This window comes from Elephas maximus, chromosome 17 (assembly GCF_024166365.1).
Source record: "Elephas maximus indicus isolate mEleMax1 chromosome 17, mEleMax1 primary haplotype, whole genome shotgun sequence".
Classification (NCBI taxonomy): domain Eukaryota; kingdom Metazoa; phylum Chordata; class Mammalia; order Proboscidea; family Elephantidae; genus Elephas; species Elephas maximus.
The window spans coordinates 49,468,643-49,487,707 of record NC_064835.1 but is presented as its reverse complement, the minus strand read 5'-3'; the positions used below and the strand labels follow the sequence as shown (position 1 = coordinate 49,487,707).

Genomic DNA, 19,065 nt, shown 5'->3' with positions numbered 1-19,065 from the left:
CTGTGTATGCGGCTCTGTCCACACGTGCCAGTATCTCTGTAAAAAAAAAAAAAAAAAAAAACAGAAAGCTCCAATTTGGGATGTTCCCTTACTGCCGTGGTCTGCTTTTAAAATTTATGCCGTTAACCACTAGCTTCCCACTTGGGATGACACTAGATAGTATCCACTTTTTAAAACTTTGCTGAACTGATTGGAGAGAGATCATATCTAAATGCGATTATAATCGGCATTTCTTTAAGTATGAGGCTGGCTGGATGTTTTTCCTATGTTCACTGGCAACCAAGGCAGCTTTGTGAATGGCTTCACTGCTCATTGGGTACATTTTTCCTCCCAACGAACCGAATCCGAACCTCTTCTCAACCTAAAACCGTGAGTTAGCGATTCCTGACCTAGTCCTGAACTACCGGGGAGGGGAGAAACCTTCGCAATTTCAGCAGGAGGTCACCCTGGACACCTGGACAAAGTCGAAAACCTGAGCTAGGGGAGGGTTGGAACCCCACAGGAAAGACAAGTAGAAGGCCGCCTCGCATATTTTGGGGTGCCATAAATTTCCCCAAACCTTGCCCTCTCCATCTGGCGAGCGCGACCATGGCGGGCCGGATCCCGCGCTCCAGGGGACTCCAGGCAGTTGGGACTGTCCGAGGCCGGTCTGCGTGTCCGAGGCTTTCCCGCAGGGGGCAGTGCCGCCTGCCAGTGCGCCAATCCTGTGGGGAGTGCGCAGCCGACGCGGAGTTCTGGGGCTTCTTAGAAGAAAGTTAGGGGATGCGGAGCGGTGGGGGAAGACTCCGGCGGTTCGCGGGGGTAGTGCCGGACTAGGCTAGGGTGGGGGCTGGGCTCGCCGCAGGGAGGCGTAGCCCCCGGAAGGTGTGAGTGAGTGGTGTGCAAGCGTGAGTGTGTGTGTTTGTGTGTGCGCGCGCGCGCCGAGGCTCTCCGGGTTCCGCGAGGCGCGCGGGTGTCAGCTTGCAGCCGGGGCTCCTCCCTCCGGCCCCCTCGCCGGGCGCAGCGGTCCCTCCCTCCCGCCCCGTTCGCCCCTCCCCGGCGGGCCCGCGCTGGGACGCCCCGGCCGAGCAGGCGGCAGCGGCGGCGAGTTGGGGAGCTCCGGGCTCGGCGCCGCCAGAGGAGCCGGAGCCGAGCCGCCCCCGCCGGGCCACGCCCTGTCAAAGTTTGTTGCTGCGGCGGCGGCGAGCGGAGCGGGCCCGGGAGCTGAGGAAGGCGCGGGGCGGGCCGGGCCGGGCGCGGGCGACGAGGGGCTCCGAGAGCGCGGCCCCGGCCCGCGGCCCACCATGCCCCAGCTCGGTGGCGGCGGCGCGGGCGGCGGCGGGGGAGGCGGCGGCTCGGGCGCCGGAGCGGCGGGCGGAGGAGACGACCTCGGGGCGAACGACGAGCTGATCCCCTTCCAGGACGAGGGGAGCGAGGAGCAGGAACCGAGCAGCGACAGCGCCTCGGCGCAGCGGGACCTGGACGAGGTCAAGTCGTCGCTGGTCAACGAGTCAGAGAACCAGAGCAGCAGCTCGGATTCGGAGGTAAGGAGGCTTCCGCGGCCCGCCCCCCGGGGACCCCAGCCCCGCTCCCGCTCACCCGCCCGCGCCTTTGTGTCTCCTCGCAGGCGGAGAGGCGTCCGCAGCCCGCCCGGGACGCTTTCCAGAAGCCGCGGGACTATTTCGCCGAAGGTACGTGCCCACCCAGGCAGCACCCGCTTCAGCGCTTCGCCCCTGGCCTTTGGCCGGGACCCCGCTGCGCTCCGCGCCTCGGCTCTGGCCGCCCACCAGTTCTCGCCCCCGTGTCCATTCCCAAGCCCTCCAGCGAGTCCTCTCCGCAGCGGCCGCCCTGGGGCGCGCGTGAGGGGCGCTTGGTCCCCGGCCCTCAGCCACGTCTCCAGCCACGGCGCTGCCCGGGGGACCCCAGCCTCACCCGTGCCTTGTTTTGCCCGCAGTGAGAAGGCCCCAGGACGGCGCGTTCTTTAAGGGGCCCCCCTACCCTGGGTACCCCTTCCTGATGATCCCGGACCTGAGCAGCCCGTATCTCCCGAACGGTCCCCTGTCTCCCGGAGGAGCGCGCACGGTGAGTGGCCGTCGGGCCGCGCCGAAGCGGTGGGAGGCCGGGGCCGCGGGAAGCGCCCCCGGGCTCGGCCATGGGTGGGGGATGGGGCGGTCCTGCGCGGAGCCGGGGAGCCGGGGCAGAACTTGTTCGTGGAGTTAACTGCTCGGTGGTGGCGGAGGCGCGAAGTTGCTGCCCCGGAGCGTTTGGCTGCGCTGGCCAGTGCCTGGAAGAACTAAAGTAACTTTAAAGGATCTACTTTTGCGGGAGAGATACTTTGGGGTCCACCTTTGGGGTCTTCCTTGGCCTCCAAAATTCTTTGCTTGTAGCAGGGGAAAACTTGGATTTGTGCCCGCTTCTGGGGGTCTTGCCTTCCTTGCTGGAAATCAGTCAGCTTTCCCTGGCAGTCGGGCAAGGGACCGCGGGACCCGGATTGGCGACGTTACTTCCCCCGACTGCTTCTCTGGGCTGCTCTGAGCTGGCTTCTAAGAAGCCTAGTACTGGTGGCGGGTTTTCACAAACCCTCCCCAGCCCCCAGCCCTCGCACTGGGACCTCAACTTTTCTGCAGATTTCGACATATTTAAACTCGCCGAAATGATTTGGAGGGCGACTCAAGGCATTCTTCAAGTTGAGGAACTTGGCTTTTTCCTCCTTTGTTGCCGGCTTTTCTCATTTAAAGTAAGCGCTGCGACACTTTAGACCTGTTAATGGGCGCGCATTGTGTGCTGCGCGCTGGCATTTAGAGCGGTGATTAAGCAAATTGACTGGGCCCCAGACGACGTGCAAATGAGGGCAGATTCCTTCTTTCCCCTCTGTGGCCCTAAACGCCCACCCCCTTGCGTCGCGATGGGCGCAGCCAGGGCCCCGCGAGGGCTTTGTGTCCCCCGAACTGCCACTCCACACCCGGGCCCCGTGCCCAGGTGTTCCGTCTGATGGCAAGTCTTGAGTGAGCGCCTGCCTACTATGTGCCAGGCCCCTGCGCACTGCCGCCTGGGCGCGACGCCCTCTGTATTCGTTCTTTGCATGTCTCCCAGTTTCTCAATGCCTGCCAGTTCATTCTAGATTATGCGGGTGGGGTGGAGGGGGAGGCGCTTTAGGATAGGGGCCCAAGGAAACCGACCTTGTGCTCAAACTGTTCTTAATCATGATCGTAATTAAAGGGTCTCCCGGGACACTCTCGGTGCTGAATGGGCGGTTTGCCAAGAGCAGTGGCATCAACTGTAGGTGCCATGGGGTCACTCTTAATGGGGTATGGGGGCGGGGGCTGCCTTAGTAGGGAACAACAGAACCACACAACTTTCTTGGTTGAAGCAGGACGACCCCCATAGCTTTGGCCTTGTTGGGCTCAGCACCCCGGGAGGTCCTGAATAGTGTGACCTTTGAGGCTAAAGCCATATATGGGCCTCTGGCTCTTGCTCTTCTTATTCCTGTGAAAAGAAAAAAAACGTTGAGGTAGAAGTTGAGCAAAAACAAGCTGCCACAACTTAAAGCTGTCTTCCCTGACTCCTTCCCATGCCCTCAGGCTGCTCAGTTCTGAGTTTCAGTAGTGGTAACTTTGCGGGGAGGGGTGTTATGCCACCAAAGTTTACCGTTTGGATGGAGAAAAGAGGTCAGGTCTGCCAGCCCGAGCCAGGTCCTGGTGCAGAAAAAGCCACCAAAAATGTCGGAAGTGATTGGTCATTACCCTCCTTAGCAGGCTGTTTCTGCTGCAAGCCCATTTCTCCTTAGGACGTTTTGAACCTTCCAGCTTCTCTGGTTCAAAATCTTGGGCGTTGGCTCTGACAACTGCCTCTCTTCCATCTGCTGCTAGGAACAGCCCAAGTGGGACACGTTTTTCATTTGTGTTGGCCCTTCCCAGCCACCCTGCCTTCTACCCTCTTATATAGTCTAGGAACTTCCAAAGGCTGATTCTTGGTGGCCCTGGGGATTCTTGATTACTAGACCAGGCCTGTGTGAGATTTTGGACCCTCCTTGGGAAAGCCCACATTAGCCCTCTGGGTGCCTGACCATCCTTGCTCGTCCCTTTCCTGGCCCATGTGCCCCTTTCCAGCCTGCTGAGACCCTCGCTTTACTGCTGTGACCCTCTCTAAGGGGCTTAACTTGTGTGTGTCCTGTCCCACTTCCTTATACCTACATCATGTCTTCCAGTGAATTCCCCCACATTTCTGTGCCTCTTAGGTGCCCATGGGAGGTGCAAACGGTTAATGTGCTTGGCTGCTAACCAAAAGGTTGGAGGTTCAAGTCCACCCAGAGGTGCCTCAAAAAAAGCCTAGCAATCTAAAAAAAAAAAAAAAAAAATCGGCCATTGAAAACCCTATGGAGCATAGTTCTTCTCTGACACACTTGGGGTCACCGTGAGTCGGAATCCACTCGAGGGCGACAGCATCTGGTGTGTGCCTGTCATTGTGCTAGGCCTACCTGGGTACAAAGTTCATCAATGTATTGGGGAGGTTTCCAACCTTTAGATCAGCTCCGGAGAACCTGCTACTTTGACCCTGACCTTGGCAGCCATAGGCAGTCAGGAAAGCAAGTAAGGAAACACTTGAGCACTTGATTGTCAGAACTGTAGGGTTGCTGATGCGTTTCCACTTGACAACTGTACTAATGTGATTAATGTAATTCTCCCTGTGGGCAAACTGAAGGTGACCACAAAGTGGCCCTCTGTGGGGTTCCCAGCCTGGCAAAATGAATGAAGATAGGTATGAAGTGGCGGAGAAGGGAGGAGGCTGGCCGATTCTGGGATTTAGGATCTGGTCTCTCTTTGTAGCATCCTAGACCTTTTCTTGTTTCAACTCAGAATTGCACATCCTTAGGCTTTCCTGCTCTAAGGCCTAACCAAAAAAAAAAACCAAACCCATTGTCGTCAAGTTGATTCCGACCCATAGCAACCCTATAGGACAGAGTAGAACTGGCCCATAGGGTTTCCAAGAAGCGCCTGGTGAATTCCAACTGCCGACCTTTTGGTTAGCAGCTGAACTATTAACCGCTGCGCCACCAGGGTTTCCAAAGCCTAGTGGTGGTATAAAATTGGGTGACTCCAGTTCTCTTTTGTTCTAACGCTTTCTGGAAACCTCAAGGCAGGAGCCAAGTTGGGAGGGGGGAGGGGATTGGCTGGAGCACTTCGGGGTGTTAATTGACTCTGGGACTGGGAGGCGCAGGACTTCAGCACCCTCACCCACTGGCCTAACCCCTGCCGCACACACAGGGTGTGGGGGGAGCCATTTTACAGCCTGGCCTGCATCACTTTTGCCCTGCAGTCTATTGGCTGGAAGACTGAGAAGTGGCCTTTGCCTGAGGCTTTTTAGAGAAGCCCCTGTAGACACTTGGCCCTCTTAGCCTGGTGTGTGTGCTGAGCCTCTGAGCCATGATTGATTCCGATTTGCAGCCCCCAGGGAAACCCTGGTGGTGTAGTGGTTAAGAGCTACTGCTGCTAACCAAAAGGTAGGCAGTTTGAATCCTTCAGGCACTCCTTGGAAACCTTATGAGGTGGTTCTACTTTGTCCTGTAGGGTTGCTGTGAGTCAAAATCAACTTGCTGGCGGTGAGTTTGGTCACTTTTCATGATTTCAGGTAGTCACTCTGAGGAGTATTCTTTCATTCCTTGGTGCTGTTGATTAGAATTTTATTAGGGAAGTGTAAGTCACCACAGAAGAAAGTGAGTGTCAGAAATAGTTCAACACTAATTATAGCGCCCCCGCCCCCAAATGTTTACTGTGGCTCAGCAGGCTAGCCACAGAGTGATACAGAGGAGAGAGGAGTTGAGCTGTGCGTGTGAAAAAATATTTTGGAAAAGAACATTCCTAGGTCGACGTTGAGGGAGTTTCTAGGTTTCATGTCATTTATGAATTTAAGAGCTACTGTGCAGCTTAGGATGGCTATGAGTAGGAATCAACTCGATGACAACAGGTTTTTGTGCAGCTCAAAAAGTCCTTGAGTGGCACAAATGGTTTGTGCTAGACTATGGTGCAGTCGTTAAGCGTTCAGCTGCTAACCAAAAGGTTGGCAGTTCGAATCCACCAGTTGCTCCTTGGAAACCCTATGGGGCAGTTCTGCTCTCTCCTACAGCGTCGCCGTGAGTCGCAGTGGAGCCGATGGCCACGGGTTTGGGGTTTTTTTTGGTTATTAACCTAAAGACTGGAGGTTTGAATCCACACAGTGGTGCTACAAAAGAAAGGCTTGGCTATAAAGATAACAGCCAAGAAAACCCTAGGGAGCAGTTCTACTCTGTAACACGTGGGGTCGCCATGAATTGAAATTGACTTGTCAGCAATGGGTTTGGTTGGTTTGGTGCAGCTGAAGCTTCAAGTTGTTCACATCCCTCTCAGAGCATCGCAACTAAACTTGCATATGAAACAGTGTTCTTCAAACACGTGTACTCAGTTTTTTTGTCCCTTGCACCCCACCGTTTACTGTGGGCAGCCTTGGCGACGGCCTAGGGGACCCAAGCAGGAATCTTTCATGTGCATATTCTCTTTTTAGGAATTACATGTAAAAAGCTAAGGAAAACTTCTTCTTTGGGAAGATTAGTAAAACATCCTGCTTTTGGTAAAATTCTTTTAAGCCATTTCATCTAAATATAACTTTTGTTCCATTTTTTTCTAAATATAACTCAGGGTTTAATGAGGGCTTTTCACAGGGAGCAAACTTTTGAGAGGGCCCTGCCCGCCTTGCTGAAGTTTTGGCACTTGGATTGCTGGGATGAGGATTGGTGGCAAACTATATGGAGGAATTCAAACCCTGACGGTTATTTTCCTTTGGGTGGGTGGATCTGGCAGGGAATACCTGACTTGCTTTGTTAAATTTTGGGAAGTTGTAGTTTGATTTTGTTTTTCAGCGATCACACTTCTAGGAATTCTTGATGTGAAAGCAGGTTAGCACAGAAGAAAATTTAGCATTTAACAGTGTTCCAGCATTCACAGTGATGCGTGTAGTTGTAAAAATTTTGGAATAAAAAAGAATTTAAGTGATTATTTTAAATAATTCATAGGGAGAGCCTACTTATATTCTAGTCGGTTGTTGTTACTTACTGTAGAACCAGCTCCGACTCATAGCAACCTTATATAAAATGTTTATATATACATAAAACACTTTATGTATATGTATTTACGTGTATAAAACGTTGTCCTGTCCTGTGCCATCTTCGTGGTTATTGGTATGTTTGAGTGCGCTGTTGAAGCCATTGTATAGTACTTTCCAACCTAAGGGGCTCATCTTCCAGCACTATATCGAACAATGTTCTTGTGATCCGTACAGTTTTTGTTGGCTGATTTTTGAAAGTATATTGCCGGGTCTTTTTTCCTAGTCTATTTTAATCTGGAATCTCCGCTGAAACTTGTCCACCGTGGGTAGTCCTGCTGGTATTTGAAATACCACAGTACAACAAACTGACAGATGGGTGGTAGATTCCAGTATAGAGGCAACATTTACTTGCTAAGCTGGGAAAATTTACATTGACATCCTTAAGATTAACTTGTAACTTCTTCATCTGAAGTTTGGAAACCCTGGTGGCGTAGTGGTTAAGTGCTGTGGATGCTAGCCAAAAGGTTGGCAGCTGGAATCCACCAGGCGCTCCTTGAAAACTATGGGGCAATTCTGCTGTTCCCTATAGGGTCGTTATGAGAGTCAGAATTAACTCAATGGCAGTGGGGTTGGATTCATCTGATGTTTATTGAGGACCTCTCATGGGAAGTGGCTAAGGAAGCATGGGAGATAGGATGAATTAGAGCCAGCCTTTGCCCTGAAGGATTTAACAGTTGAGTTAGGGAGATGTAGTAATAGCAAAAACCACTACAGTAGGAAGTCTGTGTTAAGAGACAATAAACAGACCCCGAGAAGAATTTTCAGAGTATAAAGAGAAAAATTGTTTTAGTCTGGGATGATCGAGGAAGACAAGGAGTGGAGGTGGTTTTAAACTTGTTGAGAGTCATTTATTCTTTAATTCAAAATAATCCCAATCAGTTATAAAAATGACTAGTACAGTACACTGTTATTTAGAATGGAAAGGGGAAGCCCTCCTTCACACCCCTCTGGAGGTGGAGACCGAGGCTGGCAGAAGGAGAGAAAAGGCAGGGAGGGGGAAAAGCTCAGAGCTTTTTTGGGGTAATAGAGGTTATTCCATTTGCCTGGAAGGATAAGGGGCCAGGGCTTGGGAGGCCTCGAATGCCAGAAGGAATCTGGTCTTATTCAAAAGGCAGCAGGGAGCCTTCAAAAGTTTTTGCTGGGAAGTGATGCGACTTGTGTGAGTGCTTAGAAAAATAATGGCAGACTGGAGTTGGGGAGGACCTGGAAGGAGCTAGACACTAGGTTCACAGGCATCCAGGGGTGAGGTAAAAAGACCTTAGAAAAGATAGGATGGGAGAGAGTGGGATGGACCTGAGTGTGTGTGTGTGTGTGTGTGAGTGTGAGTGAAACCCTGGTGGCATAGTGGTTAAGAGCTACAGCTGCTAACCAAAAGGTTGACAGTTCGGATCTGCCAGGTATTCTGTAGAAAAGCTATGGGGCAGTGCTACTCCTTCCTGTAGGGTTGCTATGAGTCGGAACCGGAACCGACTTGACGGCAGTGGGTTTGGTTTTTGGTTTGGTTGGGGGTGGAGGAATGGAGCTGGCGTTGGGGATAAAAAGTGGATGGGTCTGGATGACGAGGAGGAATGGCTTCTTGCAGTTGGGGCCCTGGCCTTCTGTCTTTGTAGGACGGATACTCAGTGAATATTTTGGCGATAGCACAGCCCGCATAGTCAATTGAGAGGCTCTCACTGGGAGGACCTGCTGAGTTTCATGGAGACACGTTGGGCTTGAGGGGATGTTGAGGGAGAGGTGAAACCGCAGCAAGTGGGCCATGTTTCTAAGGAAGTAAGAGAAGAAGGGAAGGTGCTCAGAGCTGGGAAGGAAATAGTTGAAGGAGGTTAGAATGGAGCACTTGGCAAGGTAGGGGAGCATTTTGGTACTGTGATGTCAAAGAAGCTGAAGTGGAAGAAAAGGGGTGCAGTGGTCATCAGTGTCAGATGCCACAGAGGGGGACAAGAGGATTGAAGAATCTAGAGGAGCTTTGGGAATTCAGCACTTGGGAAATTATTGGTGCCTGTGGAGCTGTGAATCGGAACTGACTTGATGACACCGAAAACAGCAACATGGAGCCCTGGTGGTGCAGTGGTTAAGAGCTACGACTGCTAAACAAAAGGGCGGCAGTTCGAATCCACTGGGCGCTCCTCGGAAACCCTATGGAGCAGTTCTACTCTGTCCTGTAGGGTTGCTATGAGTTGGAATTGACTTCAACAGCAACGGGTTTTGTTTTGTTTTTATGGAGAGAAGTGTTCTAGGTAAGTGGCAGTGATGAAGATAGGGAAGCAGAGACTACCTCAGTGCTTTCCAGTAGGGACATCTTGGGGTGTGGCTCCTCAGCCAGAGTCTCAAACCAGACTCCCTCAGTTGTGAGTGGTCCCATCTCTAACCCTCTGTACTTTATACACCTCATTCTGTCTATTTGCCAGAACCTGAAAGATGTCTGCTGTAACCTAACACTCTAAAACCCGTTGACCAAACCCGATGCTGTTGAGTTGATTCCGACTTATAGCGACCCTATAGGACAGAGTAGAACTGCCCCATAGTTCCCAAGGAGCACCTAGTGCGTTTGAACTGCTGACCTTTTGGTTAGCAGTCGTGGCACTTAACCACTATGCCACCAGAGTTTTCACCTAGACAACCCATTTAAGAAGCTTGTCTATGGAAAGGACAAGGGAGGGAAGGGCCTGAGACATTGGAGAAAGTATATTTAGGATGCCAGAGTGGGAGCTTGTTTGTAGGGGTTGTGGGGCAGGGTTGAAGGTGAATGGGGGGACAAGCTAAGAGGAAGAGGAGATGAGATTGAGAACTTTGGGAAGAAGACAGTCTTTTTACTTCACTGATAGAAGATGCCCTACTGTAGGTGTCTCCCAATTTTATGCACTAGTCCAGGAGTTGAAGATGGGGATGTAGAAGAATACAGGGGTGGAGTTGGTGGAATTGAGAGGAGTGTGCATTGGATGGCTGGATTATATAATCTCAGGAAAACCAAGGGCAAGTTGACTGGGATGGAGTCCTGGAATCATACTGGCAGCAGGGAGACTATGGGCCCTTCCTCAACACGCTGTTACGTAACTGAATATGTTGGGAGGCTTTTAGCTACATTTGACTACTCTGCCATCTTGGTCCCACCTTAGCTACATTTGAACTTGTGAAATGTTTGGCATCAGTTAAAAGATAGAATGTACCTGGAATTTTTTTTCTCTTTTTATTGTCAGAGGTAGCTGATTCTGAAGAACACAGGGATGGGAATTAAAATATAAATTGTTTGCAGTTCAGTTTTTGGGGGGGTTCGGTCTTGGGGTGTGATAAGTAATTGGGAATTGGGAAGGACTGACCACTTAATTTAAAAAAAGGTTGCTGGCAAGTCGGTTCCAACCACTACAGCCCATGTGCTTCAGAGTAGAACTGTGGTCCGTAGGATTTTCAGTGGCTGATGTTTCAGGAGTAGAACACTAGTCCTTTCTTCCAAGGTACCTCTGGGTGTACGGGAACCTCCAACTTTGGGTTAGCAGCTGAACATGTTAACCATTTGCACTACCAGAGACTCCTGACCACTTAACAGCATGTAGAAAACGGCCCCAAATGGCCCATCTATCATGTGTTTTTGGAGGAAGTTTTTAGTGCTTTGGTTTGTTATGTCCCATGTTTTCCACTGTCTTCTCCCAAACTGGATTGGATTTACAGAAGAATGAAATAAATGCAGTTCCCAAAACCTTGGCACTCGGGAATGCAGGGAACTTGGCTTTTTCCTCTATATGGAGGGACGACCCTGGAATGTTTTGTATTTCTAAAAGCCATAAGCTGTCCCAGATGCTCTCAGTTCCTTAATCTGACAGATATCTTTAAGGTTCTAAAATAAATTTCAAAATCCCAAATCTTTCCTGTCCGTTGTGTGGCTAACCTTCAGATTTTTGTAGGAAAATTAACGTTTAGTTTAGAAGTCCACTTCAGAGTTTGACAATAAAATCATAAAAATGTATTTCTCAGCATGGCTGTTTTCAGGACTTTCTTTGGAAGCAATAAAGGATGGTAACTCCTTGGGACAGAGAGTGACCTCACACCCATGTGCTCAAACCGTGTTAGAGAATTTTGGACTTCTAGTTCATTCTTTTCACCTCTGTTCTAGAGAAGGAACAGGGCTCCAGTGTTCACCCTAATTGTAGAAGTTAAGCATAAAATAAATATAAATGCAAAAGAAACACAAACGTAAAATTAAAGAAGAAATTACATATGGCTGTCAAATAGGGGAAACCACGTTCAGCCTCACCTGTAGTCAAAAAACACTAATTAAAACAAGAGTCATATTTGGCTCATTGAATTAACCAAGGTTCTGTTTTGTTTTTTTTAAAATAATTTTTATTGTGCTTTAAGTGAAAGTTTACAAATCAAGTCAGTCTCTCACACAAAAACCATATACACCTTGCTACACACTCCCAATTACTCTCCCCCTAATGAGACAGCCTGCTCTCTCCCTCCACTCTCTCTTTTCATGTCCATTTCACCAGCTTCTAACCCCTTCCACCCTCTCATCTCCCCTTCAGGCAGGAGATGCCAACATAGTCTCAAGTGTCCACCTGATCCAAGAAGCTCACTCCTCACCAGCATCCCTCTCCAACCCATTGTCCAGCCCAATCCATGTCTGAAGAGTTGGCTTCGGGAATGGTTCCTGTCCTGGGCCAACAGAAGGTCTGGGGGCCATGACCACTGGGGTCCTTCCAGTCTCAGGCCATTAAGTCTGGTCTTATGAGAATTTGGGGTCTGCATCCCACTGCTCTGCTGCTCCCTCAGGGGTTCTCTGTTGTGTTCCCTGTCAGGGCAGTCATCGGTTGTAGCCAGGCACCATCTAGTTCTTCTGGTCTCAGGATGATGTAGTTGCTGGTTCATGTGGCCCTATCTGTCTCTTGGGCTCATAATCACCATGTGTCCTTGGTGTTCTTCATTCTCCTTTGATCAGGTGGGTTGAGACCAATTGATGCATCTTAGATGGCTGCTTGCTAGCGTTTAAGACCCCAGATGCCACTCTTTGAAGTGGGAGGCAGAATGTTTTGTTAATGGATTTTATTTTGCCAGTTGACTTAGATGTCCCTTGAAACCATGGTCCCCAGACCCCTGCCCCTGCTACACTGGCCTTCGAAGCATTCAGTTTATTCAGGAAACTTCTTTGCTTTTGGTTTAGTCCAATTGTGCTGACCTCCCCTATATTGTGTGTTGTCTTTCCCTTCATCTAAAGTAGTTCTCATCTACTGTCTAATTAGTGAATACCCCTCTCCCACCCTCCCTCCCTCCCTCCCTCCTCTCGTAACCACAAAAGAATGTTTTCTTCTCAGTTTAAACTATTTCTCAAGTTCTTATAATAGTGGTCTTATAAAATATTTGTCCTTTTGCAGCTGACTAATTTCACTCAGCATAATGCCTTCCAGGTTCCTCCATGTTATGAAATGTTTCATAGATTCCTCACTATTCTTTATCGACGCATAGTATTCCATTGTGTGAATACACCATAATTTATTTATCCATTCATCCGTTGATGGGCACTTTGGTTGCTTCCATGTTTTTGCTATTGTAAACAGTGCTGCAGTAAACATGGGTGTGCATATGTCTGTTCGTGTAGAGGCTCTTATTTCTCTAGGATATATTCCGAGGAGTGGGACTGCTGGATCGTATGGTAGTTCTATTTCTAGCTTTTTAAGGAAGTGCCAAATCGATTTCTAAAGTGGTTGTACCATTTGACATTCCCACCAGCAGTGTATAAGAGTTCCAATCTCTCCGCAGCCTCTCCAGCATCTATTATTTTGTGTTTTTTGGATTAATGCCAGCCTTGTTGTTGGAGTGAGATGGAATCTCATTGTAGTTTTGATCTGCATTTCTCTAATGGCTAAGATCGTGAACATTTCCTCAAGTATCTGTTAGCTACGTGAATGTCTTCTTTAGTGAAGTGTCTATTCATATCTTTTGCCCATTTTTTAATTGGGTTATTTGTCTTTTTGCAGTTGAATTTTTGCAGTATCATGTAGGTTTTAGAGATCAGGTGCGGATCAGAAATGTCATAGCTAGAAACTTTTTCCCAGTCTGTAGGTAATCTTTTTACTCTTCTGGTGAAGTCTTTGGATGAGCATAAGTGTTTGATTTTTAGGAGCTCCCAGTTATCTAGTTTTTCTTCTATGTTCTTTATAATGTTTTCTATACTGTTTATGCCATGTATTAGGGCTCCTAACATTGTCCCTATTTTTTCTTCCATGATCTTTATCGTTTTAGATTTTATATTTAGGTCTTTGATCCATTTTGAGTTAGGTTCTGTTTTTAAATAAGACTCTTCAGTGCTGGCAAATGTGTGGTAAAATGGGCACTTCCATTTGCTGTTCTTGAAGGGTATAAATAGCCCCAACCTGCTTGGAAAGCACCTTGGCAAGGGCTACTACTGCCTTAATTTTTTTTTATACTCCTGACCTGCTAGGAGGTAGATGCTTGTTATCCCCATTTTGCTGCTGTGGCAGTAGACTTGTGGAGGTCAAGTATCTTGTTCAAGGTCACATTACTGGTAATTGACAGCTCCAAGATTTAAACTTGGCTGTGAGTACAAAGTCAAGGCCTTTCCCATCCCCTGTTCTGACTTCACACACCTGCCTGATGTAATTAGCTCCTCCTCTCTAGCTGAACTTTGTTTCCTAGTTCAGAAATCCTACAGTGTTATCAGCTGGGGTGGAGAGAGCGTAGACTTTTTCCTGACTTCACAAACTGGGCCTGAGAATGTACCTTTCCAAATAAACATTTGTCTAAGCCCTGAATGAGGGACTGGTAGAAGCCTTTACCAGCAGTACACACTCCTGAAGAGCTAAGTAGCCTTCGGTGGGCTGACCCAGAAATTCATAATCCCATTTCCTCCTTCCAGTTACCTACTAACCTTACACAGAATTATTTTGAAGATTACAGAGAATGTATTAGGCTCCTCCCCCCCATTTCTGTGTGTGTGTGTGTGTAAGAAGATTTGAAATTAGGAATTCAGTGCTTTTTCTTTCCATTCCAAAATTATCATCCAGGTGATCACTTTCTGAAAAAAAAATAGAATGGTGGAAGGACTAATAAGGGGGCTTCTGGTACAGTTGATAGAAGTTGGGAAGGCACTTGGGGTCCCCTGGGTGTCTTCCTGGTTAGCTTTCTTCTGGGGAGCTGGCTTGGATAGCTGAGCCCTCCTGGAGGTCTGGATGTTTCAAATATTAGGGAGATGAATTTCTTCTATCTCATCAGGTGAATGGGGCTATTCTTTGTAGACATGTCAGTAGCAAACGTGTGGAAAACAGAAAGCTATGAGTTAGAGATGAAGAGATGACAACTGAGATTAAGAAACAGATGGATCTGATGATGAAGAAGAAAAACAAAAGAAGCAGGAATGAGTGGTATGAAAGGCTCATCCATTTACAAGTCCGGATTTGTTGGCAGTAGTGATTTCAGATGCTTGGAAATAAACTATCGTAACTTCCAAAGATAATGTCTCAGGGGCACTGAAATCAGTTGGAATTGTAAAATAGACACCTTCTAGGGATGTTTGGATATTTGTTATGGTCCCCTGAGCTGAAAGGGACCATCCAGCCCACTCCACAGGTGAGGAGCACAAGCTCAAGAAGGTTGTTGGCTTGCCCAAGGCCAAGCATTTCTGAATGGTGGAAGTTGTGCTCACTGGAACTTTGCCCTCTGGGCCACTCAGGGAGTCCACAGTGAGCCAGTGCAGAGAGTGGGGCTACAGAGACAATGCACTTCAGAATCCTTCCTTACCTAAAATGTTGCTGTTAGCTGCCGTAAAGTTGGCTCCAAATTATGGCAGCCCCACGTGCAACAGAACGAAGTGTTGCCTGGTCCTGTGCCACTGTCACGATAATTGGCATACTCGAGTCCATTGCTGAAACCACGGTATTTCGAGTGCCTTCCAACCTAGGGGGCTCATCTTCCTGCACTGTATCTGTTGTGATCCATAGGGTTTTCATTGGCTAATTTTTAGAAGTAGATTTGCCAGGACTTTCTTCCTAGTCTTTCTCAGTCTGGAAGCTCCACTGAAAGCAGTCCATCATGGGTGACCCTGCCGGTATTTGAAATATACTTGTGTCACTGGTGGTGACACAAGATACCAGTATGACAAACGGACAGACAGGTGGTGGTTACCTAAAATAGCTCTTTAAAAAATAACACCTGTTGAATGTTGACAGCATGAACACTTACACATCGATATTAAAAAACAGCCCTGTTTCTCACACTGTTTACAACCATTATCTCATTGAACTCTTAGGCATCTGATCTTATGTGCATTTGATACCATCCTCTCTATTTTACCCCCAAGGAGGCTAAGACTGAGAGAGTAAGTGAGGGGTCCAGACTGCTTCAGCCATGGGTGGTCTGGTTTTACAATGCTGCATTTCCCTTCAGTGGAAATTAACAACCAGAAATAAAACTAAACCCGTTGCCATCGAGCCAACTCCAACTCATACCAACCCTATAGGACAGAGTAGAACTGCCCCATAGAGTTTCCAAGGAGCACCTGGTGGATTTGAACTGCTGACCTTTTGGTTAGCAGCTATAGCACTTAACCACTATGCCACCAGGGTTTCCTGACAACAGGCACTTAACCACTATGCCACCAGGGTTTCCTGACAACCAAAGTGATGTGAAAATGCTATTTGGAGCAAAATATAAAGAAATAGTGTGCACAAGTAACAGATGAGTAATATCTCTGTATTCATTCTTTGCAGTGGCATTTGGAGTTTTTTCACATAGAAAGCCCTTTTAGTCACCCCTGCCTGGGTTGGAGTCAGAGTTTTAGTGGCTGGTCTGTTTGCAGTTTCAAAGATGGTGTTGGTTGTAAAACATGGTTCTCTAAACATCATGACGTGTAATATTGTCAAATACCTCTGCTGACTTGGGTCTGCTGCTTCCTGCTCCTGACCAGCCCCGCTTACATGCACACACATGAATATTATTTTATGTATAAATTGGGTACGTTATTGCTGTTAGGTGCCGTTGAGTCGATTCCGACTCATAGTGACCCTCTGTACCACAGGATGAAACACTGCCCGGTCCTTCGCCAAGCTCACAATTGTTGTGCTTGAGCCCATTGTTGCAGCCACCGTGTCAGTCCACCTTGTTGAGGGTCTCCTTCTCCTCTGATGACCCTGTACCTTGCCAAGCATGATGTCCTTCTCCAGGGACTGATCCCTCCTGACAACATGTCCAAAGTATGTAAGACACAGTCTCGCCATCCTTGCTTATAAGGAGCATTCTGGTTGTACTTCTTCCAAGACAGATTTGTTCTTTGTTTTGGCAGTCCATGGTATATTCAATATTCTTTGCCAACACCACATTCAAAGGCATCAATTCTTCTTTGGTCTTCCTTATTCATTGTCTAGCTTTTACGTGCATATGATGTGACTGAAAATACCATGGCTTGGGTCAGGTGCACCTCAGTCCTCAAAGTGACATTGTAGCTTTTCAACACTTGAAAGAGGTCCTTTGCAGCAGATTTGCCCAATGCAATGCATCTTTTGATTTCTTGACTGCTGCTTCCACGAGTGTTGATTGTGGATCCAAGTAAAATGAAATCCTTGACAACTTCAATCTTTTCTCTGTTTATCATGATGTTGCTTCTTGGTCCATTTGTGAGGATTTTTGTTTTCTTTATGTTGAGGTGCAATCCATACTGAAGGCCGTGGTCTGTGATCTTCATTAGTAAGTGCTTCAAGTACTCTTCACTTTCTGCAAGCAAGGTTGTGTCATCTGCATAACGCAGGTTGTTAATGAGTCTTCCTCCAATCCTGATGCCCCATTCTTCTTCATATAGTCCAGCTTCTCGAATTATTTGCTCAGCATACAGATTGAATAAGTATGGTAAAAGGATACAACCCTGTCGCATACCTTTCCTGACTTTAAACCAAGTATCCCTCCTTTTTCTGTTCAAATGACTGCCTCTTGATCTATGTAGAGGTTCCTCATGAGCACAATTAAGTGTTCTGGAGTTCCCACTCTAAACTGGATATAGTCATCGCTTAATCATATTCTCTAAGCTGTCTTCTAGGTGGGATGCTTGTAGGATAGGTGTAGTGGGGATGTCAGCAATAATGTGAGAGGAAAGGGTTCTGTAATTCTACTTGACAGTTGACACTTTCCTGACATGTTTATGTCAAGGAGAAGCACAAGCAATAGGCAGAGACACTGTGCCAAAGCTTTGAAGTGGGAAGTAGATAATCTTTACAGTGGTGTTCCCAGGCTTTTCTAAGGAGAGTTGGTGCAGGAAGGGACAGGATGGTGAAAACAGCTTTGTGAACTTTGCAGTAGCCACTTAATAAGCAGTTCCTTTGACCCCGTTCTTAAAGAGAGGATCTTGTGTGGAGAGGAGCTCGAGACTTGAGGGATGGAGAATGCTCCCCTGACAGGCCACCGTTTTCCCTTCAGAACGCAGTATGTCTCGGGGGACAGGATGCTGGCTCTGGCCACAGCCTGCCTGGCCATGAATCCCAGTCAGGCCCTGGACTGGCTTTGTGTCCCTGTGTTCCGGGCTCTTCTTCATTAAAATGGGGGTAATACTTTGAGGGAAATTTAATTAACATTGTGGCTGAATGGACTCAGTTTTAAAATCAGAAATTGGCCAAGGCTATAACAGAATATCCCAGGGTAAAATGAATCCCTGGAATATAAAAAGAGATGAGAATTTTGATCAAAATTATTTACATTATTATAATAACTCATGCAGTTTTATTTTATTAACAGTAAATGATTACGTGGTACAGTCGGGAGAAACCAAACATGCTTAAATAAAAGTAATTAGACTCTTTAAACCTAGAACAGAGCCTATCCCCTGAGATCATCTTTCAGTGAAATAGCAGAGTGGGGCACAGAATGAAGGATGTTAACTGTTAAGATTGGTGCCTTACTTAAAATTCATCAGTATGAGACCGAAAGGCCAACAACTACTCAGATGCAAAGATGAGAACATAAGGGAGCAGGGTAATTAGAGTACTGGAAAGAGAACAAACAGGACACAATTAAAGAGAACGCTGACACATTTTGATAAACGTAACTAATATCACTGACCATCACTTGTCTGTCAGTTTGTCCTACTGTGGTGGCTTCTGTGATGATGGCAGCTCTGCCATTGGTATTTCAAATACTAGCAGGGTCACCTATGGTGGACAGGTTTCGGCGGAGTTTCCAGACTAAGACTAGGAAGAAAGACCTCGTGGTAGACTTGAAAAAATTGGGCAGCGCAAAACTTATGAATAGCAGTGGAACATTGTCTGGTACAGTGCCAGAAGATGAGCCCCCCACGTTGGAAGGTACTCAAAATGGGACTGAAGAAGAGCTACCTCCTCAAAGCAGGGTTGACCTTAATGACGTAGATGGAGTCAAGCTTTCGGGACCTTCATTTGCTGGTATAGTATGTCTCAAAATGCAAAGACATAGCTGCAAACATCCATTAATAATTGGAACGTGGAATGTATGATATATAAATCTAGGAATATTGGAAGTCATCAGAAATGAAATGTACAAAGATTGATATCCTAGGCGTTAGTGAGCTGAAATGGACTGTTACTGGCCATTTTGAACCAGACAACCATGTGTCATACTATGCTGGGAATGACAAATTGAAGAGAATGGTGTCGCATAGAATATTTCTAGTTCTATCCTGAAGTACAACGGTGTCAGTGATAGGATAATATCCATACAACTACAAGGAAGACCGGTTACTACAATTATCATTTCAAATTTATGGAACAACCACTAATGCCAAAGATGAAGAAATTGAAGATTTTTATCAACTCCTGCAGCCTGAAATTGATCAAACATGTAATCAAGACATGTTGATAAATACTGGTAATTAGAACAGGAAAGTTGGGAAACGAAGAAGGATCAATAATTGGAAAATTTGGCCTTGGTGGTAGAAATAATGCTGGAGATAGCATGATATAATTTTGCAAGACCAATGAC

At 47.5% G+C, this 19,065-nt stretch overlaps 1 protein-coding gene across 4 annotated transcripts in view; it reads left to right on the top strand.

The window, feature by feature from the left end:
- Positions 1 to 1,053: 1,053 nt before the first annotated feature.
- Positions 1,054 to 19,065, top strand: part of TCF7L1 (transcription factor 7 like 1) — a 206,059-nt gene continuing 188,047 nt past the window's right edge. For 3 of the 4 annotated variants that reach the window (XM_049857621.1, XM_049857618.1, XM_049857619.1), the window contains exons 1-3: positions 1,176 to 1,523; positions 1,607 to 1,670; positions 1,934 to 2,061. In XM_049857621.1, coding sequence (XP_049713578.1) covers positions 1,284 to 1,523; positions 1,607 to 1,670; positions 1,934 to 2,061 — 432 coding nt within the window. In that variant the 5' untranslated portion in view covers positions 1,176 to 1,283. Of the gene's footprint in view, positions 1,524 to 1,606; positions 1,671 to 1,933; positions 2,062 to 19,065 lie in introns of all 4 variants that reach the window. The other variant, XM_049857620.1, reaches the window with a different exon arrangement.